The sequence below is a fragment of the Canis aureus genome, chromosome 13, assembly GCF_053574225.1.
Source record: "Canis aureus isolate CA01 chromosome 13, VMU_Caureus_v.1.0, whole genome shotgun sequence".
Classification (NCBI taxonomy): Eukaryota; Metazoa; Chordata; class Mammalia; order Carnivora; family Canidae; genus Canis; species Canis aureus.
Window position 1 is genome coordinate 57414147 of NC_135623.1, and position 23235 is coordinate 57437381.

The 23235-nt window shown below is 48.3% G+C and overlaps 1 protein-coding gene across 4 annotated transcripts in view; it reads left to right on the forward strand.

The window, feature by feature from the left end:
• The first annotated feature begins 2931 nt into the window (after window positions 1-2931).
• Window positions 2932-23235, forward strand: part of FHDC1 (FH2 domain containing 1) — a 42838-nt gene continuing 22534 nt past the window's right edge. The window contains exons 1-4 of one of the 4 annotated variants that reach the window (XM_077846410.1): window positions 2932-3147; window positions 10328-10956; window positions 20023-20084; window positions 21095-21197. In XM_077846410.1, the coding sequence (XP_077702536.1) occupies window positions 10465-10956; window positions 20023-20084; window positions 21095-21197 (657 nt within the window). In that variant the 5' untranslated portion in view covers window positions 2932-3147; window positions 10328-10464. Of the gene's footprint in view, window positions 3148-4251; window positions 4338-4436; window positions 4570-5288; window positions 5367-10327; window positions 10957-20022; window positions 20085-21094; window positions 21198-23235 lie in introns of those variants that run through there. The other 3 variants (XM_077846411.1, XM_077846412.1, XM_077846413.1) reach the window with 3 other exon arrangements.

Consider the following 23235-nt stretch of genomic DNA (forward strand, 5'->3'; position numbering starts at 1 on the left):
AGGTATTTTTTAGGATGGATTCTGAAATTTGACTTATTTTGGTTTGAAGCTTTTGTTTAGTAGCTCCTAATGACAGATTCGAATACAAAATGCTTGATGTAGAAGATACTAAAAGCTTCTCGGGGCTGAAGAAGTGAAGCCAGAAGAGAGAAGATGAACTGGGTAAAGGCAAAGGAGCAATCTGGCAAGGACAGTCTGGGAAGAGGGAAGACAGCTGCAGACGGAGAAGTTCTTCGGCAGGGGTTGGCGCTGGCACCCGTGGGGCCCATGGCCTAGGCCACACAAAGATACAAACGCACTCCCAAGAGGTTCGGCTGGCTTGGAAAAGTGCACACTGGCCACACTGGCTGCTGCTCAGGCACCCCTGGGGTCCCAGCAGCAGCTTCCTCTAGGTCACAGATTCCAGGGGCTTGGCTGACTTTGGGCACACTTGGCTTGAGGCGTCTTGCTGGCCTTCCTCCCAGACAGAGCTGCTGGTATTTCCCGGACCCAGACAAGCAGGGGACCTTAAGTCCCAGGCACAAACTCAGGTGAGATGGGGGGTACCAATCAGCGTATTAAGAGTTGAAGAACAAAGTGTCCTTTAGATTTACAGCCTTAGATTCAGATCCGTAGAGACACTGACTCTATTTGAGAGCTGTGCTCTGTGCCTCTCAACTACTTTTTGGCCACCTAAGGTGGCCAACATGCAGCCAGTGTCAGGCTGAAGATTGCCACTTTCTTCCTGTAGGCACGTATCTGAACTTACGGATGCTTTGAACAGGTAGGTAATGTGATGAAATCAGAATTTTTTTTTCTTTAAAGATTGTATGTATTCATGAGAGACACAGAAAGAGAGGCAGAGACACAGGCAGAGGGAGAAGCAGGCTCCCTGCGGGGAGCCCCATGCGGGACTTCATCCCAGTACCCGGGGATCTCAACCTGAGCCAAAGGCAGATATCTGCTCAACCACTGAGCCCCCCAGGTGCCCTGAAATCAGACTTTCAAAAACCCTGGTCTGATAGAGTCAGGGAGGAAAGAGGAGACGGTAGACACAGAGGTCCAACTGAACTGTTCTAACCTAGAAAATATAGAATGGTGGGTTTCTAGGGTTGGTGTGAGAATCAAATGTGATGCCTGACACATGACCAAGAGCAAGTAATTATCAGCTCCCCCTTCCTCTAATGGAAGTGAATGGATGTGGATATAAAGCAGAGATGTAAGAGACAGGACTTGTGGAAAGAGCAACGAGTTTGGTGAATACTTAGATATAAGGAACTCAGAGGAGAAAAAGAACTGGAGGAAAGCTGGGATTTCAAATTTTAAACTTAGGTCTTAAATAAGAGGTGTGGGTAGGAAAAGTGCTAGTTTTTTTTTTTTTTTTTTTAATTGTATTTATTTATTCATGAGAGACACGGAGAGAGTGAGGCAGAGACACAGGCAGAGGGAGAAGTAGGCTCCATGCAAGGAGCCTGATGTGGGACTTGATCCCGGAACCCCAGGATCATGCCCTGGGCCGAAGGCAGGCACTCAACCGCTGAGCCACCTAGGGATCCCAGAAAAGTGCTTGTTTGAAGAGATGAGTTGATGCTTGGATATTGAATTTGGACCAGAGACCATATGGATTTAAGAGTTGCTGTCCTAGGGACCCCTGGGTGGCTCAGTGGTCCTGGGATCAAGTCCCACATTGGGCTCTCTGCAGGGAGCCTGCTTCTCCCTCTGCCTCTCTCTCTGTGTCTCTCATGAAAAAATGGATAAAATCTTAAAAAAAAAAAAAAAGGTCACTGACCTAGAGGTAAAATCAGAAGTGGATTTGCCTGGTAGCTCAAGTTTTCCTGCCCCTCACTCTCCTGGACAAGTTAAGTCCAAAGACACACATCTAGCGTTGTGTTTGTAAGTTATTGTTTTTCTTTAAAAAGCTCCCTCAAGAGTTCTATAAGCTTCAGGCCCTATAAGATCTGGACCCTTCCCGGTTCAAATCAGAAGGCGGAACCCATGGGATAATGGGAGATAGAGTTGGAAGAACCCAGTTACTGTCCTCTGAAGGACCAAAGGGGTCAGCAGAGGAGGCCAGAGGGACAGAGGAAAGGCCTGTAGGCCAGGATGCTGCATGGAGATCAAAAAGACTCACAAAGACTCGGGGTTGAGGGTCACTGGATTTGACTCTTCAAAAAAGTGGCTGATTTGAAAGTGCATACTTTGTACAGTGTGGGGGAAGCCTAGGTGGGGGGGGGGGTTGTCGAAGAGCAAGAAGTGTGCAGCGGGTGTAGACCTTTCATCTAGCCAGGCCTACACAGAAGGAGAGGATACCCTGCTACTCCTCAATTTTGAAATTCCCTTTTTTTTTTTTTGTAAGATTTTATTTACTTATTCATGAGAGACCCAGAGAGATAGAGACACAGGCAGAGGGAGAAGCAGGCTCCATGCAGGGAGCCCGACGTGGGACTCGATCCTGGGACCCCAGGATCATATCCTGGGCCAAAGGCAGGCGCCAAACCGCTGAGCCATCCAGGGATCCCCTCGAAATTCCTTAATTAAACTTCTGCCTGTGTGGGCCATATTCCTTTGGAATTAATATGAACTCCCTGAGCATGGAGCTTTCTCTTTTACTACGTTTCCCACTCCTTGCGGTTTTCTGTGGTCTCGGTGGGATCTGCTCCTCATTGCAGCACAAGCCTGTTCAACGGCTACTCAACGGGCTGTTGGCTGGCATGGATTTCGGTTTTTGTTTACTGTGTTTTTGTTTTGGCTTCGCTTTTTCCATCTCCTTGGAGGACCAGTTGTGGGAGTTCAGGGGTTGAAGACCAGGGTGGAGAGACAGAGTCATAGGCACCGGAGGCTGGAAAACTGTGGTCTGTTATCTGCTAACCGAGTCAAAGGTAAGGATGACTTCATCCCCGCGCAGGGCGCCTCCCCGCCCCTGCAGCTGACTTCCCATAGGCTGCTTGGCCCAGGGAAGGCTTCTTTGCCTCCGTTTCTCACCGGCTGCCTTCACAAGTCACTCGGAGGAAAGATGCGACTGCACCCCTCTCCGTCTCCCCCGAGGGCTCTTTCGCAGACCGCGTCGTTCACGCGATCGGGCTTCCGCGGGACTTTGTGCTTTGCTTCACTATAACCGAGCGGTTCCCGTTAACCGTCCTCGCTGAGGGGATTTAAAACAAACAAAAAGTAAGTAACAAACCTACAGGTTGGCAGCAGCCAGGCAGGAGCCGCCGTCAGGGGAGCCCCCGCTCGGCCGGGACTCGGCTTCTAGGGACCGCGCCGGGCCCCCGAACGCTGCCCGGGGCGACGCCAGCGTGGGGCGCAGGGGGCCCGGCGCGCGCCTGTGTGTGCGCGTGTGCGCGTGCCCGAGTGTGCGCGCGGAAGGGGGATGCGTGCCCGGGTGCGCGCGGAGGGGGTGTGCGTGCCGGGGTGTGCGCGCGGGGTGTGTGTGCACGTGTCCGAGTGTGCGCGCGGAGGGGGGGTGCGTGCCAGAGTGTGCGCGCGGGCTGTGTGCACGTGCCCGAGTGTGCGCGCGGAGGGGGGATGCGTGCCCGGGTGCGCGCGGAGGGGCTGTGCGTGCCGGGGTGTGCGCGCGGGCTGTGTGCACGTACCCGAGTGTGCGCGCGGAGGGGGTGTGCGCGCCGGAGTGTGCGCGCGGAGGGGGGATGCGTGCCGGAGTGAGCGCGCGGGCTGTGTGTGCACGTGCCCGAGTGTGCGCGCAGAGGGGGGATGCGTGCCCGAGTGTGCGCGCGGGCTGTGTGTGCACGTGCCCGAGTGTGCGCGCGGAGGGGGGATGCGTGCCCGAGTGTGCGCGCGGGCTGTGTGCACGTGCCCGAGTGTGCGCGCGGAGGGGGTGTGCGCGCCGGAGTGCGCGCGCGGGGGGTGCGTGCCCGAGTGTGCGTGTGCGCGGGGAAGGGTGGCGGGGAGGTTGCGGAGAGGCCGCCAGGTGGGAAGCACCTGCGGGCTCCGGCGCGGCGCGTGCCCGCGCTGCTGGCACGAGGACACCTGGTCTCCTCCACACACGTACCTGTCGGGTTCCCGCCGCCCCTGCCGCCCTCGGGGCCTCCGGGTGCGGGGAGCGGCGTGCGGGCGGCGGCTTCGGGCCCCCGGGCCCCGGTGGGCGCAGGTGAGCGCCGCCGCCGCTCGGAGGCCGGAGGCCGGAGGCCGGGAGGGGGAAGGGGCCGGGCAGGAAAGGGCGTGCTGCCCTTGGCGGGCGCCGGGAGCGGGCGGGAGCGGGCGGGTCCGCCGCATTGTTACCTGCGGCCGCGGCCGAGCCCCGCCCCGCGCCTCCCTGCCCCCTCGCGGTCCCGAGCCGCCGCGGCTGCGGACTCCGGGAGCCGGCGCCGGGGAGCGGGGAGCGGGGAGCGCCGGCCGCGGTGAGTGGGCCCGAGCCGGCACCCCGGGGGGCGGGGCGGGGCGGGGCGGGGCGGGGGCGCCGCGTCTCGGCTGCCCGCGCGCTCCCTCCGCTCCCCCCGAGCGACTTCGGTGCCTGCGCCGCGCAGGCTGCGAGGACGGCGAGCGGTGCCCTGCGGCCGAGCCCGCGGGTTGGACCCGCGTCGGGAGGACGAGCTGGGTCACGGGGCGCGCCGCGACTTGCCGCTCCCGAAAGTGGGTGCGGGGTTGGCGGGGACGCGTCCGGGCGATGCGGGCCGAGGACAGGGCGGCCCTTGCTCCTGCACACTCGGCCGGGCCGGGCGAGTTCCGACCCGAAGCGGCGCCCTCGGCTGCGGGGTCCGGAGGAGGCGGGGCCGGCGGGGCCGCGGGCTCGGGGGCTGCGGGCTCTCGCTTTCATCCTCCCACCGAACACCGCGAGTCTCTCCTCGACTTTTTTTTTTTTTTTTGCCGGCTCTCGGCTGCTCCTCGGCTGAGCCGCAGTGCGGCCGTGAGGCTGCCTCTCCCGGGACCCAGAGCCCGGACGTGGGTAGGTGCCGCCGCCGAGGCTCGAGGGCGGGGCGGAGCCCGGCTCGGCGGACCGCGGCAGCCGCGCTTTGGCCTCCAGCACCGGGACCCGTTCCCCGCCGCCTTCTGGACTCCGCGCGGCTGCGGGGCGGGGGCGGGCCGTGAGCGGGTCCCCCGGGCGGCGGGGCGGGGCCGGGCGACCCCCTCCCCCCGGCCCGCCCCGAGGGGCCCCGGGGGGGCGGGCGCGCCGCGGCTCTGCCCGAGGCCGGGTGGGCGCTCGGCGCTCCGGGGCGCGGAGGCTCGCTGGTTCCCGCCCGGCCCGGAGCGCGCCCTCGCCCCGCCGCCGCCGAGCCCGCGCGGCCGTGTGGGCGCCCATCTCGGCGGCTCCCGGGGGGACCTCGCGCCCCCGCCCGCGCCCCCGCGGCGCCTCGGAAGCCGGCGCGCTCCCTGCGATCCGGGCGGACGCGGCGCCCCGAGCCTCCTGCACCGCCAGCCGCGGCCGTGGGGTGAGTGGCGGGGGGGGGGGGGGACCCCGGACCCGGGGGGGATCGCTCGCGGGTGCAAAGACCTAGGAAACTACGGTGTGTCCAGACTTCTTCAGGCCCTGGGGGTGCTGTGCTGCCCTCTGCCCGCACAGACGTGCCCCTGGTGCTCTGCCGTCCGCGACCCCCTCCACTGACCCTCGGTTGTCGTCCTGGAAGGAGTAGCGAGCGCTTCCTCCCGTCTCTCTCGAGCATCCTTTGGCGCTCGTTTGCTTTTTTTTTTTTTTTTTTCCCTCGGTTTGGGGACCTTGGGAGTGACTGAGAATGCACGTTCAAAGCCGCGCGTGCTTCTCCCTGCGCCCCGGGCGTTGCGCTCGCGGCCGGGGAGGGGGGAGGGGGGAGGGGGTGGGGCTGCGGGTCGCGCACCCGGGCCCGCGCCGCCCGCTGCAGGCCGCCCCTGTTGGGCCGCGGGGCCGACCGTCTGTGCTGAATGGTCAGGAGCGGTTCTGGAAGCTGCGTGGTCGCGGAGTGGACTTTCCCAATGAATTAGAGGAGAGCAAGAATTCCATTTTAGACTCGCCTGCACTCTCCTCACCCTGTTTTCTCCCCCAGATAAAAGGGCTGGGTGTTCCCCCGCCTTCTCCCGCTTTCTCCCCAAACCCGGCTTCCTCTGCCTCCCCCCCCCCCCCCATTGTCGTCAGCAGGGTGTGGGCCAGCTCTTGGGCACCCACCTCATCCCTGATACAAGTCAGAAATGAAGGGGAAAAGCTTTCTGGGGGGTTTTCCTTGACGTTTACTTTTGGCTATTGTTGGCCTAGAGCGCGAGTGACCAGCTGAGCAACAGGGTCCCACGAACCCTCTTTCAGGAAAATCCCGAGCACTGAACTGACTTTCAGGAACATGTTTTCCTCCGAAATACACCTTGAAATGAAACCTACATATTCTCTCTTCTTCCCTCCCACCCTCTCCCTTCAAGGGAGCCAGAGAGCTTCAGGCTTCTGACCCCTGGAGCAAAGCAGTGCTGGCCCTTGAGGCCAGAGGGCTTCTTTGAAGACCCTTAGGAACATTTGCATTCTAAGACCTTCTGCTTGCTGATCGGCTCAACGCCAAAGACCTGGTCCCAGCACCCTCTTAGGAAAAATTCACATAGTTAAAAAGATGCTTAGTTGAGCTACAGCTTCCCTAAAGGGTCCATCACTCAGACACACCCCTGGTAGGTCATGATTAGCACTCCCGGACTTGAAAAGTTCTCATCTTGAGAGCTTTCCAGTGACAGCTCTACATTTTACTTAGGGCTGGGCATTTGTCAGCCTTCATGGCTGTCCTCCTTGTCGCTGAGGTCCCCAACCTATGGGTGAGATGTTAAATACAAACCTGTCTCTGTCTGCCCTGGAGAGATTGATGGGACGCTTGACATTTTCCAGACAGAGCCAAGGCTAATTCCATTGTTCCTGCTGGCAGTCAGCAGCTGTGAGAAACAGCGTTTTTAGGGCTGCAGTGTTGTTTTTAGGGCTGTGGCACTACCTGTGTTCTAATACGCTTGGAGAGTATGCGTTTGCATCTTTCCTGGGGCCCGGACCCTTAGTAAATCAAATGTTCTTTATGTATCCTCTGTTTTAACATGTTATGAGACTGTGGAAAGGGTTAGAATGTCTGTCTGCACTCTCTTTTTCCTGTCTGTTTGACATTGGAAATCCTGGCCAGAGGGAAAGCCCTATCAAAGCCCCATTGAAGCCAGTAGTAAAAGCATTAGCATCTTAGCTAATCATTGCTGGAGGATTTATTCATTAGAAGCTGTTGGGGGCCTAGGATCCTTATTTGTTACCCTGGGAAAAAATTAGCCAGACAACATACCAGTAACAGTGTTGTGAATTTTATTTTGTTCTTCTAACTTTTAAAAATAACATTCTTTCTCAAGATGGGGCAGTGGTTAGAATTACGGCAGCACATAACTTAACACATGTCACTTTTTTACTTTGACAAGCTTTTATCTGGCACTTTGGTGCAATGCCCAATATTCAAAACAACTTGTATCCTTTGGAGCTTTAGTGTTAGAAACTAGTGCTCGTGTACAACCTGAGGTATAGTCTTTCTCACTCTTTTTAGTATCTCTGTATTTGCTCGGTGGGGTTTAATGGCACATCTGTGCATATACTTAGGCAGCACTGAGTGAGTTACTGCTTTCTAGGATGGGACTTTTTAAGGTTATTGCCATTCTTAACAGGAATAATCTATACGAGTCAGCATATCTGCAGTTAGAGGTGAATTGGAGGATTAGCAGCTCTTCAATACATGAGATATTTTATGTACAGAAGTGTTTTAAACTATGTAAGGATAAACTGCCAAGATTTCCTGTGCAGTCTTGAAAAAAGAAGAGTTCAAATGTAACTATAAACTGTAATTGACAATGAGTCATTGCTCAAGGGGTGCCAACTATGAAAACAGCCTAGTTATGCCCCTAATGGTAATTATGAAAACTCCTTTTAAAAGTCAGTTGCATCTCCAGTGAGCTGTAAGTTGACTTGGATAAATAATTTCAGTTTTACTTTCTAAAAAATTTTCCAGTGGTGATGGCTACACGACGCTGCAGATGTTCGTAATGTCACTGATAAACACTTCTACATGGCTAAAATGATAAAAAAAAAAAAAAAAAAATTCCAGTTAGTAGCTGGCAGTGCTATCTTCTACCCATATATAGTTTTCGAAAGTATTCAAATGTTTCATAAAAACAGTTGTTTAAGGATTTTATTTATTCATGAGAGATACAGACAGAGACAGGCAGAGGGAGAAGCAGACTCCCCACAGGGAACCCCATGGGGGACTTGATCCTGGACCCCAGGATCACATCCTGAGCCGAAGGCAGACACTCAATGGCTGAGCCACCCAGGTGTCCCTAATAAAAATATTTGTATTCGCAATTTATTATTCATTTACTATGGGGGGGAGGGGCAGAGAGAGACTCTTAAGCCGGCTGGACCATGCCCAGTGGGGAGCCCGATGCAGGGCTCCATCTCTGAACCCTGAGACTGTGACCTGAGCCAAAATCAAGAATTGGACACTTAACTGACTGAACAACCCAGGCACCCCTGTTCTTGTAATTTAGAGATAAAATAATAACATAGTCACTGAGTACTGAAAAAAGGACAAAACTAGTAAAGAATGGAACTATTAAGGGGATTTTTCTGGCAGCCCGGAGTAATTTAGCATTTTATCCATAAAAGCAATACATATGTGTTTTTTAAAAAGATTTTATTTATTTATTCATGAGAGACGGAGAGAGAGAGAGATGCAGAGACATAGGCAGAGGGAGACTGTGGGACTCGACCCCGAGACTCCAGGATCATGCCCTGGGCCAAAGGCAGGCGCTAAACTGCTGAGCCACCCAGGTGTCCCAACCCAATATATATTTTAAAGAAAATGTAATACCTGTGAAAGTAAAGAGAAATCCTATGTATATATGACACTGGTTATTGTTAATAATGAACTATGTACGAGGCATCTTGGTACATGTATTAGCTCGTTCATTCTTATGCAAACCAATGAAACAATATATCTTTATATTATAGAAGAGGATCCTGAGACATAGGTTCAACAGCCTACTTTACCTCAGGTTGCACATCTAAAAAGTAGCAGAACTGAGATCTGAGGAAAAAACAGCCTATTTCTGGAGTCTCCACTTTTTATTCCCAAGGCAGTCTTGCCTTTTATACGTGGTTCTCTGTAAAGAATTTCACTGTATTTGAATTAGTGCTATCAGACGGTTTACTCCTGCGTAATCTAGTATTTGACCAATGTGTGTTGGTTAAGTGTGAGCTTTGACAGTGATGCTATAAAAGGGTAATTATGTGCAGAAGTCCAGTCTAAAAAAATCTGGCCCCTTTATGTCCTGGAGGAAACCGTCTACATGTCCACATAGTTGGGGTGCTGACTTCATAGCCTGCATGGGGTCCCTTTTCCCACATCCTTCATTAACCTGTCCTTATATTTGAAGAAATCTAGTTGTTTTGACCTCTGTTTTCACGTCAAGTCCCTAACAACTCAATACTGGAAGAAACATTAAAAGGCCAGTGAAAACATAAGCCACCAAAATAACTCAATGACTGTGTGGATAAGGGGTAGACAAGTGGCAGGTATGATATGGGCAGCATATCACTGTGTGTGTTCTCTGCTAATAGTGTCACAGAAGAGGTAGGCATGAAGTTCTGATTGTTTCTGAAGAGTGGCTTAACTAGAATCTAAAATGATAGCATTGGGAGCAATGAGAGAAGTCATGGAATGGATCCCAACCTCCTAGTTTTACAAATGACAAAACTGAAGTCTTGTGAGGTGAAGTGACTTGTCTAAAATGTAAGCAGTAAAGCTGGATTTAGAGCTACAGCCTTTAATCTTCACATCTAGTGTTCTTTCATTTGCAGGGAAGCCACGTGACCAGAGGGAGCAGGAACATGGTGGCCCTGACTCTGGGGGAATGAGTTTGGTCACTATTTTATCATTTCCAAATGCCCTATTACATGCAAGGCAGAGGATGCCCTTTGACCAAGTGATTGGTAGGGGACATGTCCATACTGGAGAAAGGCAGGGTCGTACACTAATACCTAATGCTTCAGCCATTTGGGTAATTTCCCTGGGGGTTGAGTATCCATTGCCCAAAGAAAATGAGCCAGTTAATGAACAAGTAGTTTATTCATGAAGTGAGCCATACTTGCTGAACTTATAGCAGGTTCTCAATAAATATGTGTTTTATTGATTAATGGAAGGTTTCCAAGTTGAGTTTGTTGCTGTTGCTTTGCCAGCATTTCCAGGCAGTAAAATTTGTTTGGTTCATGTTTAGAAAAGTATTAGTCCCTTTTTATGCCCTTTTGGATGTGTTCTCTCACTGATTGTAATACCCAGCCGCTCGAGGGGGACTGGCACTAGGCTCGGAAGGGAATAGCTAATATTCACATATTTTCCTGGCCTGGTTTAAAATTGTTTTATCTTTGTAGGTTTGGAAGATGACACACAACACGGTTGGCTTTTTCTCTGGCAGCGGACCAGCGAGTGGAAAAGTATGACACGAGTTTGATGTTTGTGTCTGCTTCCCCAAGGCCAAGAAATTATCTCCTTAGAAGGCAACAGTACTATGCATGTTATGAATTGTGTCTCCTTGGTCAGCGATAAAGAAAATGGGACTATTGGCCCAGGAGCTGGATTCATGATTGGGCAGACACCACCGCCGCCCCCTCCTCCTCCTCCACCCCCTCCACCTCCACCATGTCTGCATTCAGGGGAGGGGTTTCCTCCCTCTCCTCCTCCTCCCCCCCCACCTCCACTCCCCGGGGGGCCTCCGCCCCCACCTCCCCCTCCGGGACTACCCCCAGCCTCTCACATGAATGGCTACAGCCACCTTGGGAAGAAAAGGCGGATGAGAAGCTTTTTTTGGAAAACCATTCCAGAGGAGCAAGTTCGTGGCAAAACCAACATCTGGACTTTGGCCGCCAGGCAGCAGCATCACTACCAGATTGATACAAAGACCATTGAGGAACTCTTTGGGCAGCAAGAAGATACTACCAAGTCTTCCCTTTCTAGGAGAGGAGGAACTTTAAATTCATCCTTCCGGGATGCTAGGGAAGAGGTAAGAACGGATCGATGGTGGAGGGATGATCCTTTGCATGCTGCGTTGTTGTATGTTTGGAAGGGTGTGTACATTTCACAAGTTGCTCGGTCACTAAGACATAAGATCATGCAAGTAAATGTGCTCTGGAAATGATAGAAAAGGGCCTCATATGATGAGCTTGAGCTGACTAGCAAAAAAGTGTAAGAAGCATGCATGCCACATCCTCCCAGACATCCCGGTGGATTATGAGCTCACGCTGAGAACATGCTATGTGGGGCCATCGTTCTTTGGCCTCTCAGTACTGCCCTGTCTCCAGCACATCTGCTGCGGTTTCCCCTGGTGGAGCAGTTCTGCCGAAGTCCACATTATTAGTCTCTGTCTAAACAAAAACCTGAGTTCCTGAACTCAGCTAAACTGAGATTAACTGGAACTTTTGGAGACAAAATGGCCTTTGTTAAATGCACCATTAACTAATATGCATCCTTAAGATTTTACCCGTGTTTTTCCCTCTAGTTTTCCCTTCCCTAAGTGTTATGAGATAGCCTTCATTCCTCAGAGCTCTGAATTAAACTGTGGCCATTGTGGAATAGAGATTCCAGAGAGTTCAAAACCTAAGGCTAGCTTTAGATGGATTTTCTAGGAAGCATATTCCCAGTTAGCAATAAATGTCTTACACTGAGAACTAAGGAGAGCTAACAGATTGTAAGAAGTTCACGGAAAGCATAGCTTGAGAGCTCCCAATTACTGTCTATATTATAGAGTCAAAAATTGCATTTGAAAGTACTCTGTTTAGAAACAATAAATTGAGAGGCCTCTGCTTATTAGCAGAAGTACTTAGGAAACTAGAGATGGGAAGGAAAGAGTGTTGCCCACCAAAAAGGAAAAAGGGGAGCAACAAATGTATCATTTTTAAAATCTGTTGTACAGGAGCAGAGAAAATAGGTCAAAGATGGAGTGGATCAGGTAAGAAAGTGGGCAGGGCTCTGGGATGAAGTAGCGCCTCTCTGCATAATTGATTTGTCAAGCTGACAGTATTGACCTCTTTTCTCTGTCTGGCTCAGGAACACGTTAACTACTTCTCTCCATGACTTCACTTGGGGGTCCTTGAAATTGGTGGTTGAAATAGTCTAGAGTCTATTAACTATAAAATGTAGAGAATGCTGGGATTAGGATCAAGCATGAACTGTGAAATAAAATTGAGCGGAAGTCTTCAGGACAGTCCCTCGTGCCCTCCCCTACTGAACTCGGGCTTTCCCTGCTCTTCCCTTTATGCAAGGTCCTTTTATTTCTTAGCATGCATCCTTTCAGTATTGGAAGGAGCAAGAAGTCATTTCCTTAGTACCCTGGCCTTTGCCCCAGCTTCCAGCAGAGATTCCTTGTACAGTAGGGCATTTCTCACCATTGTTTCCTAGCTCTACTTACTGAATTTCAAGAATGTCGAAGGGAAGGGTGGCTGGGTACGGTGGGACATAGAGCGCAAGTCTCAGGAAACCCCCTGGAACAGACAGGGGCCTAGCTCACCATGCTGCTGGGGAGGCAGCTACCAGGTTAGAACGGGTGGCATCCTTTATAAATTGGAGACATTTATTTTGGCAAATGATAGTTCAAGGGCCTACTAGGAACTTGTAGCTTCATGTCTGCTAATTCAAGGGAGGTTCAGCAGGACTCTGAGAAGGAGAGAAGTAGCAGGGAGTGTGGCATCTTTCCCCGCGTACAGCCGAAGCAGAAATGTCAATTTCTAGGCCACATCTAAATTTCAGGAATAAAAAGTCTTCCTCTCATCTCTCTCTCCCCTCCCCTCCCCAGATACATCTTCATCTTTTTTTCCTTTCCCTTAAAAAATACCTGAAACCAAGTAATTATTTTTAATTGTGATAAAATACACATTCCGTTTGCTATCTTAACCATTTATAAATGTTCTGTTCAGCGTCATTAAATGCATTCACATGGTTGTACAGCCATCCCTACCACACTTGCCCGGAACTCTTCCCATCTTGCAGAATTGCAGCATTGTGTCCATGAAATCACCCCACTCCCTCCTCCCTGCAGCCCCTTCTACTCTGACTCTGAGAATTTGACCACTCTACGTGGCCTTATAGAAGTGGAATCAGGCAGTATGTGTCTTTGTGACTGGAGTATTTCACCTTGCATAATGTCCCTAACATTCACCCGTGTCGTAGTATGTGTCAGAATTTTAAGGCTGAATGATATTCCATTGTATGTATATACCACATTTTGTTTATCTAGTCATCCATCAATGGATATTTGGGTTGCCTCCACCTTTTAGCTGTTGTGAATCTGCTGCTATGAATATGGGTGTGCAAATATTTTTACTTTTAGCACTTGAGGTTCTAATCTGAGAGACAGCTACTAGATAGGAAAATTAAATCACCGTGACCTTGTGTCATAAGATAATTTAACTTTTCAACTTTTTAACATTCAGGTAGGATAAGTGGTTTAGGTGGATGGATTTAAGTGTGTATTGGGTAATATTGTCACATAACAGGGTTATCCAGATTATTTTCAGTTTTTCATGCTATTTCCCAACATGGCTAGAAGTATTATATACTTTTTTTTTTCCTGCAGTAAAAGAATGCAGTACATGCTATTTTCTTCCCTCATTAGACTTTCGTCTTAGGAAATTACAACTCAGCAGAGTGATAGTTTCACAAGATCCAGTAATAAATCTTCCGATTTACTTGGTAGTAAATGGAATCCAGGGTTGAAAGTACTGGTTCTCACCACCTGTGCACATTGAGTGGAGAATACTCTGGCAGAGTGACCCATCCTGAGCCTGGAAACATGGCATTCCCAACCTGCCACCCCACAGGCCATAATTCCAGAGGTTCAAACATGTCGGGGATCGGATAATGTCCCCTGGAAATATAATAACCTCTTACAGAAATGACCTGCCATTATGTGGTTGGCTCCTACTTTAAAGGGCTTATAAAGCATTACAAATAAGTTTCATTATACTCCAAAGAAAGAAGTTGCTGGAAGATAAAGAAGAGCTGGGTTCAGGAATGGGTAATTTAGGAAGAACAACACTCAAAATATAGCAAGTTAGAACATTTAGTTAAGGGAGAAGGGAGGGAAAGGTTATCAAATATGACTATCCTTGTGTTTTTGATACCTAAAAATCAACTGGAGGAGGCCACAAGTGTGACAGTAATAATTAAACTGCAATAAAATAATTAGAAACAACAAAAATATATTACTGGGGATAATAATAAAAAGAGCTCAAACTCCACCTTCTTTTTGGAGTTCATTGATCTCATCCCTGAGAAGTTCCCTGTCTATATGCTCCCCACTGCTCCCCAGCCCCCTTAGAGCATCATCCGCACTCATACTGGTTAGTCGGGTCTGTGCTTGTTTCCTTCTAGAATCTGAAATGCTCTTAGAGGAAGGCACAGTCTTAGCTGATTGGTATCCTCCAAAGGAAATTAAAAGTAACAGCTGGCAGAACTGAACCAAGGGAGCGCAAAGGGAGTATTTATCAATATGATAGATCAATATGATCAAAATTGGGATTGACAAAACACAATATGAACGAGGCCTGAGGCTATAATATAAAACATGGTGACCACAGTTGATAACACTGTTGTAGAATTGAAATTTGCTAAGAGTAGAATTTTATTTTACTTTTATAGATTTTATCTATTTATTCATGAGAGACACACAGGCAGAGGGAGAAGCAGGCTCCATGCAGGGAGCCTGATGTGAGACTTGATCCCAGGACCCCGGGGTCATGACCTGAGCCAAAGGCAGACACTCAACCACTGAGCCACCCAAGTGCCCCAAGAGAGTAGAATTTTAAGTGCTGTCAGTGAAAAGGAGGACAAAAAGATCACCGGGAGGTGATGGATGTGGTAATTAACTAGATGGGAATCCGTCCACCATGTTTACATATGTCAAATAACATGATATATACCTTAAATATCTTACAATTTTATTTGCTAATTTACCTCAATAAAAGTGAAATAAAAAAAGGAAAAAAGCCACAAATGTTGGAACATGTGAGATCATTCAATATGGTATCTGTAGTAATGTTTACAATTTACAATAATGCCATGTAAGAAATAACTAAAATTGCTTATTAGAAAAAGAGAGAGGAAGGAAGGATGGAAGGTAGTTTTGTTTTGTTTTGTTTTTGTTTTTGTTTTTGTTTTTGTTTAATTTCTGGGAAGTAACATCTTACTCTTCCATGCTAATTCAGGTTATTGGTTATTCTTTCTCAACTTTTGTTATATGATCACAGTGTGTTCTAGAATTCTGGGACATGCTCAGTCCAGAACTACAGAACTAGATGAGCATGTGAAATACATTTGAAAGAAGAAAAAAAAGCTTCAACTATGTTTTTATTTTTTTTCCGCCAAACCCAGGCTGGGGCATATCCCAATTGGCAGCCAACCAAAAATAAAAAGAAAATGAAAACAAACAAACAAAAAAAGCCACATCAGAAACCAAAAGATATGTCTTATATAAGAGGATATGGGAAGACTTTTTTTTTTTTAATTTTGCTTTTCTGAATTTGATGTCGCATTGAAATAGCCACTACTCAGTGGTACTTAAGTAGTCAAGGAAGCCCTCTTTGACATATTGAAACAAAAGTAGGTTAAAAATTTCTTCTACCTTGAGGACGTTATGCTAAATGAAATAAACCCATCACAAAAGGACAAACATTATATGATTCCACTTATGTGACATTACTAAGAATAGTCAAATTCTTTGCAACAGAAAGTTGAAGGGTGGGATCCCTGGGTGGCGCAGCGGTTTGGCGCCTGCCTTTGGCCCAGGGCGCGATCCTGGAGACCCGGGATCGAATCCCACATCAGGCTCCCGGTGCATGGAGCCTGCTTCTCCCTCTGCCTGTGTTTCTGCCTCTCTCTCTCTCTCTGTGTGACTATCATAAATAAATTAAAAAAAAAAAAAAAAAAAAGAAAGTTGAAGGGTGGTTGCCAGGAGCTGAAGGAAGGAGGGAACGGGGAGTTACGATGTTACGATTTAAGGGGTGCGTAGTTTCAATTCTGCAAGGTGGGAAGGATTCTGTGGATGCGTGTACTGGGGGGATGTGGGGATGGTTGTACTGAACAATGTGGATGCACTTAATGCCACCGACCATTTAAAAATGGTTAAGGAGGGGGACACCTGGCTGGCTCAGTCGACCCTTGACCTTGGAGTCATGAGTTCGAGCCCTCTGTTGGGTGTAGAGATGACTTCAAAAAATAAAAATGGTTAAGATGGCAGATGTTCTGTATATTTTACCGCAGCTAAAACACAAGAGCTGTTTCTTCCCTTAAGGAATATGGGAGGCAGACTGTGGTGACTCCTTAGGAGAGGAGCGAACAGGAATTGTAGGAGACACTAGGCGCGCTTATTTGGAGGCTTGACCAAGAGGAGTGGTATAGCCCATCGCACCCTTGACCAGGTGCTGTGGTCTCAGGGCTTCAGGGGGAGGCACAGCAAGCCTGGCCACCCCGGCAGTCTGCGGGGAGACTGCTTCTGTCGCAGGGCCACCCCACATCCTGCTGGGAAGTCCTCAGGATGGCGTGAGTTGAGCATATGACCTTATATTCTGCTCCTTCTTTTGCTAGGGATGGCGTGTACCTCTGCAGTGGCCCGTGACGGGAAAGCCCATGCGTCCGTAGTGCCCCGGCTCTACCTGCTGTGACAGGCCCTGACTTCAGTGGGGGTCCTGCCTCCCTTTCCTGTGGTGTCCAGAACGTGGGTTTCTGTTGATTGGACCCGCGGGCAGGGAGAGAGCCGGGTTGGTTCATGCTTTTCCCTGGGGCTGTCTGTCTCCCCCTGCGCAGCCAGCACATGCAGAGTCCACTGCTCTGGATGATTCCCAAACACCACCTGGGGGCACTTGGGGGGTGCCTAGTTGGTTGGGCGTCTGCCTCCAGCTCAGGTCATGATCTGGGGGTGTTGGGATCGAGTCCTGCCTGAGGCTCTGCTGAGCCTCCCTCTCCCCTCTGCTGCTCTCTCTCTTCTCTCTCTCTCTCTCTCTCTCTCAAAATATGTAAATAAAATCTTAAGAAAACAAAACAGAACACCACCTGGTCTCACATCCAGGGGTCCCTGAATTGCCCAGCTTTGAGATGGCAAGCATTTGGGGAGTAAGATAAGCTAATTTACACGTGAAACGATAACCCGCTTTAAAGGGCTTGAACAAGCACTTGTGCAACACCACTTTGGAAGGATCGAGTGGGAGAGCCTGTGAGGAAGAGCCGGCCGGGCACTAGGCAAACCTGAGGACGTGGGGAGAGAGGGACTGTCCCCGGAACCCATTAGTAGTCTCGTCTTCCTGTTGATAGGATGAGGCTTTGTTCGCCCTGTAAGGTGCCCAGCGACGGCCAGCCCAGGTTTTCCCTTAGGATTATTGCTGAATCCTCGTAAACTGGTGACCAGTTTCTGAAGCTCTGCCTAAGCGTTGGAGGCAGCTGCTGCCCAAGCCTGACAGCAGCTCGTCGAGGCTGTCTTCACCGGGAGAAACGATTTCTACCCACCGTCCCGCACACACAGCCCTGGGCCCCCAGAGGCCTTGGCCGGGCCCCCTGGATGGTGTCTACACAGCTGCCCCCATTCCCGGAGAAACGCATGGGTGTGGATACCAGTCCACGGCTGGTGGGGGAACACTGCCACTGCTCTATGCTCCTGCATCCTCAGCGACATGGAAACTCACAGGAACCAGACAGAAGGAACCAGAAAGACCCAGGCTAGCATTTGTGTTCTCACGTTACTCTGGGGAAAGTATAAAACATGACAAGGCATAAAACATGATGGGTCGAGACTCGGTTTCCTTATCTGTCAAACAGGTGACAGGTGTCAAATAGGTGGTGATTTAATGAGCCGAGTAGCAAATACGTTTTTTTCTTCATTCTGGGTAGACGTGAGTCCCGAGGAAGTGCTTTGGATCAGTATGTCGCTATATCAATATACGTGTTCTTACTTGCGGCTTTTTAATTGATGAATTACAATAATATACATAGTTTTCTGTCTCACTAAATGTAGGTTCCTCTGTCTCGTGTGGGCTTTCCTCATTAAAAGGTGTTGGGTTTGACAGGATTGATTCTCCCCTTCACCCCAAACTTGAACTGGGTAGGATTCCAGTAAGGAGCCTGCCCTGTTCACTTGGGAGTTTATTTTATGGCTGGCAGGTGATTGCAGGAACATGAGATGAAACCCTAGGATAGTAAATAACGTGATTGTTTAAGATTAGCCTTCAAAAGAAGGCAGCCATAGTCCTGTGACAATTTAACCTTATAGTCAGGAAGTGCCATTAAATTTGGTTAACAGTTCATGCTGCTGCTTATAAACTTTGAAGACCCGGAGAACAGGAATTTAATCTGAAACCCGATTCTCTTTTGTTCACAAATGAATCACATCCATTTGGAAAGGAAGAGAATCATAACATTCCTGTTTTAGCTAGTCTCCCTTTACCAAAAAATGGGTGAAAACAAAACAAAAAAACACACTGTGGCAGTTTTTAGGTGATCTTTCCTCCCTGCATCTTGGATATTTCCTTCCAGAGAAAAGAAATGGCTTCTGCGTTTAATAATAACATCCTCCTCATCCCCTGCCAAAAAAGGTTCTAATTTCCAGACTGATAAAATCCTGTCCAATTACTAATTTTGAACAGCTAAAACCTATTGCAGCCCAAATCTGGGTTTTGCCGGTACATTAGAATGGCACCATATTTCCTTAAATCAAAGATGCATCCTGATTCTGGAGATGTTAACAAGAGTCTTAGACTTGGTGAAATACAGCACAAGAGTTTTCCTTTTTAAATTCTGAGTAAATAAAATGTAGTAGACTTTCTTACCTTCCCCTAAAGGGCATAAATATTCTTTCTCAATGGAAAGAAATTTTTGTTTTAGAAAAAAATTAATTTTATTACATTTCCGAAATAATAGTATTGGTCCTCCTATATCCCTAAATCAGGGTTGGGACTCTGCAATATCTTGAGTTATTTATTTACTTTCTTAGTTCAAATCCCATATGATCTGGCTATGCTAAGACACTTGTTTTTCAAATTTGGACTTTTACACAAAGGCTATGTTATTCTAAGAGGAAACTGCTAAATTAAAAAAAAGTAATATACATTGTTCATTAAAAATTATATAAGATTGGGGCACCTAGGTGGCTCAGTCAGTTAAGCATCTGACTTTTTTTTTTTGAAGATTTTATGTATTTATAAAGTGCATAAGTAGACATTTTATGTATTTTTTATAAAGAGCATAAGTAGGGGGAGGAGCAGACAGAGGCAGAGGGAGCAGACTCCCCACTAAATAGGGAGCCCAACATGGGGCTTAATTGCAGGACCTTGGGATCATGACCTGAGCTGAAGGCAGATGCCTAACCTACTGAGCCGTGCAGGTGCCCCAGGACTGATTCTTGATTTCGGCTCAGGTCATGATCTCAGGGTTTTGAAATCAAGCCCTGGCCAGGCCCTGCACTGAGTCTGGAGCCTGCTTGGGATTCTCTCTCCCTCTTCCTTTGCCCCTCCCCCAGTTTATGCACATGCATATTTTCTCTCTCTCTCTCTCTCAAAAAAGTTATATAAGATTAAAATAGACCTGTATAGTTATTATAGCTAAGGAAATAGATCATTGCAGTAAGTTTGGGGAAATGATGATATTTTAATATTTGTAAAACTATATTAGATGTATTGACTAATAATCAGATTTACATATTTCTCTTCTAAAATAGTGTTGTTTTTTTGGCGTCTGCCTGTCGTCTGTCTGCCTGCCGCCGAAACACAACGTGTCAGCTAAAATAGTGTTTTTTTTTTTTTTTTTTTTTTTTTTTAATTTTTATTTATTTATGATAGGCACACAGTGAGAGAGAGAGAGAGGCAGAGACACAGGCAGAGGGAGAAGCAGGCTCCATGCACCGGGAGCCCGACGTGGGATTTGATCCTGGGTCTCCAGGATCGCGCCCTGGGCCAAAGGCAGGCGCTAAACCGCTGCGCCACCCAGGGATCCCATAGTGTTGTTTTTTTGATAGGTTATAATTCTCTCCTTCTGTCCAACTCTTCTAATTTGCACTTTAATAGTCTTACATGTATCTGTTTTTTTCCAGATTACTATCGTGGATGCAAAACGGAGCATGAACATTGGGATATTTCTTAAGCAATTTAAGAAGTAAGGTTTTTTGCACCCATTTGCAACTTTAGTCACATCCATGCTGTCAGCATCAGTCTATGGGTGTGGCTGAGCTGAAAATTCAGCTTCTAATATGAGCGAAAGTCATTCTGCATACCTACATATCCTTCTTAGACACATGGTGTGATGAGTATGCAAGTGCCTGTCACTCTCTGCTGTTTTCCTGCATGAAAACATAACCTGGTGGCTTGAAGTACAGGCAGTTGCCTGAGGGGATCTGCTCAAGCCTGTCATGCCAGGGAATTTATAAATTCATTTGTAGTGTTGCCCCTCAGCAAAGGTTGGACTGGTTGGTTGGCAGTGGTTAAATGCCAGTATTCTAGGGGCACCTGGGCGGCTCAGTGGTTGAGCATCCGCCTATGTCTCTGCCTCTGTGTGTGTGTGTGTGTGTGTGTGTCTCTCTCTCTCTCTTTTTTTTTTAAGATTTTACTTATTTATTGATGAGAGACATAGGCAGAGGGAGAAGCAGGCTCCTTGCAGGGAGCCCGATGTAGGACTCTATCCCAGAACCGAGATCACGCCCTGAGCCGAAGGCAGATGCTCAATCACTGAACCACCCAGGCGTCCTTCTCTCTGTGTCTCTCATGAATAAATCAATAAAATCTTAAAAAAAAAAAAAAAAAAAAGAAAAGAAAAAGTGCCAGTATTCTAAAGTGGAAAGGAGAGGCTCCACAGGTTTCCATGTGACCACAGGGGATTGCTTTTCTTCTCCCAGTAAGACTCTCAGTGGTTGCTGTCACATTTAGCTTTTCTGGGATGCCCGAGGATGGGCTTCTGGGTAAAGGGGCCCCTGGGTGGTGTGTCAGGATCCCCGCTTTCCCTGGCAGTGGGGCTTCTGTGATCACTGACACAGCAGGTCACATCCCTCAGACTGGAAAGAAGGGCTGGGTGGAAAAATGATAGAGGTGATTTGTTTTAATTTCTACTGACTTGGGTTTCTTCGGCCCTCCAACAAACATGAAATGGAATCTGATTATTGCCTCTTCAAGGTCTCCTCAGTCCATTGTAGAAGATATTCATCAAGGAAAGAGCGAGCATTATGGATCAGAGACATTGCGAGAATTTCTGAAGCTTCTGCCGGAGTCAGAGGAGGTAAGGAATTTGGCACATGAGTTTTAGATATTAGGAGTGGTGATAAAAGCTGAATATTTTTCAGGGTGTCAGAACTCACATGGGAAGGTCACTCTGCTGCTACCCAGAGCCAGAGTTTTCTCACATAAAAGTAAAAAGTGACCTAGCAGAGAGAGCATTCGTTGCGGAGTTAGGGAGTCGATGCTTAAAACTGCACCTGTACCCTTGCTTGGGCAAATATCCTAACTCCAGTGAACGTAGTTTCTGCGCCCTTGCAGCGAGGATGATGGTGTCTGCCTCACCGAATTGCCAGGATGCTGAAACCCTAGCCATGCATCGAACATGGCTCTTGGCACATGAGACCTCAGTAAACTTTGGTTTCCTTTTCCATCACCAGTGATATGTTTTGCCTAAGCTGTACCCAGGTTATTTTATAAATATGTGTACTTTTTATACAAAAAAATGAAAGGGGACCACTTTTGAATAAAGATGCTCTAAAATTTTGGAGAGATAGGTAAACTGTTAATAAATTGTTAATAAATGTCTCTGTAATTGACTGAAAGGTAAAAATTGTTTTGATAGCAAAGTAGTACCACAATACAAAGTTATTGATTTTTTTTTTTTTTTTTGGACTAAACTAACTAAACTGTTGAATGGTTAGGAGCTTCATAGAAAAAACAGAAACAAAAAAAACAAGCCAGAATGTCACCTTTTTTTTTCTGAAGAAGAAGACCCTGAAAAAATTCAGTAAGAAATTACATGAATACCTGTGCTTACAAACATTTGAATAATGTAGACTCTTACAAAGTAAAAAGTCTAAGTTCTCCTTTTACCCATATTGCTGGTTCCTCTCTCCCCCTTCCCACTCCTCTTCCCACACATAATTTATGGAATTTGATTTTAGTGCCATAAATGACAAGAGGAGTATATATCTGAACTTTCTCTTCCACATCAATCAGTGATAAACTCACAGTGCCAACTCAAGGGTCTTACTAGGTAACTGGGTGTCCTAGGTATATTTGATAATCTGAACCTCTCTCTGTGTCAGGTTTTCTGTTTGCAAATTAAGTGTAATTTACCTAAGCCAAGATTAACTACCAGCATTTATTAATGATAATAAGGGATCTTAAAGTCTTGAGAGCAAGGTACATCAAATTATAATTTACCCTGGATCTTAGATACTTAACAGTCTTTAGTCTTTTTTTTTTTTTGTAATGTAGAGAATGAGAGTTTCAAAAGTCTTTAATTAGGATAAATAGGGTTTAATTCATTGGAATTTTTAAAAGATCGAGTGGTTCTCAAAACCTTATTCCTGCTTGGGCTTTTCTCATGCCCCTTCCTTAGGGCTTGCTCTGGTGCCCACTCCTGACTGCCCTCCTCGCTCCTTTAAGTGACGATCAGATGTGATCGTGATAATACGTGGGAACGTGCTCGGAAAGGCTCTTAGAAATTTCTAACTGAAGGGAGGTTAGGCGTGAGGGAGGCTGCCAGCTTCGAGCCATGAAGAGTTGGGCGATCAAATACGGGTTCCTTAGCGTCTTCCTTTCTAATTTTAAATTCAGAGGTGATTAGAGAAGGCGCAGGCTTCGGGAGACTCAGGGATATTTCAAAGCAACTTAGCTGTGGAGCCTCCCAGGTTTAAAAGAGCTCTGAGTTGTGTGTGTGTGTGCCGGGGAGGTGGGAGGGGGGTGTAATTCAAAGAGGAGGTGTCTCGTGGTGGGCAAGGTGACGAACCCCCCCAGGCGCCGCTGCCCAGAGTCCTGGGCCCGTCACTGGCCCCCCAGCCCGCGGCCTGCGGGGCTGGAACTGCCCCTGGATGGGGAACTGGCTCCCCCTCCGAAGCAGGCCAGGCCGCAGTGCTTCTCCTGTCACCCTCCTGCCGGCAGGGTCATCTTCGCTCTGCACATCCGACAAACTTGGTCACACTTCTTCTTGTTTACATTACTGCCTCTTGGCTTCAGTTCACCACACCCTCCACACGCAGCTGGGAGCTTCCTTCAGCAGGAACACCCTGACAGGCCCGGCCAGGCGCGCCCCTCCCTAAGCCAGGCTCGGGGGC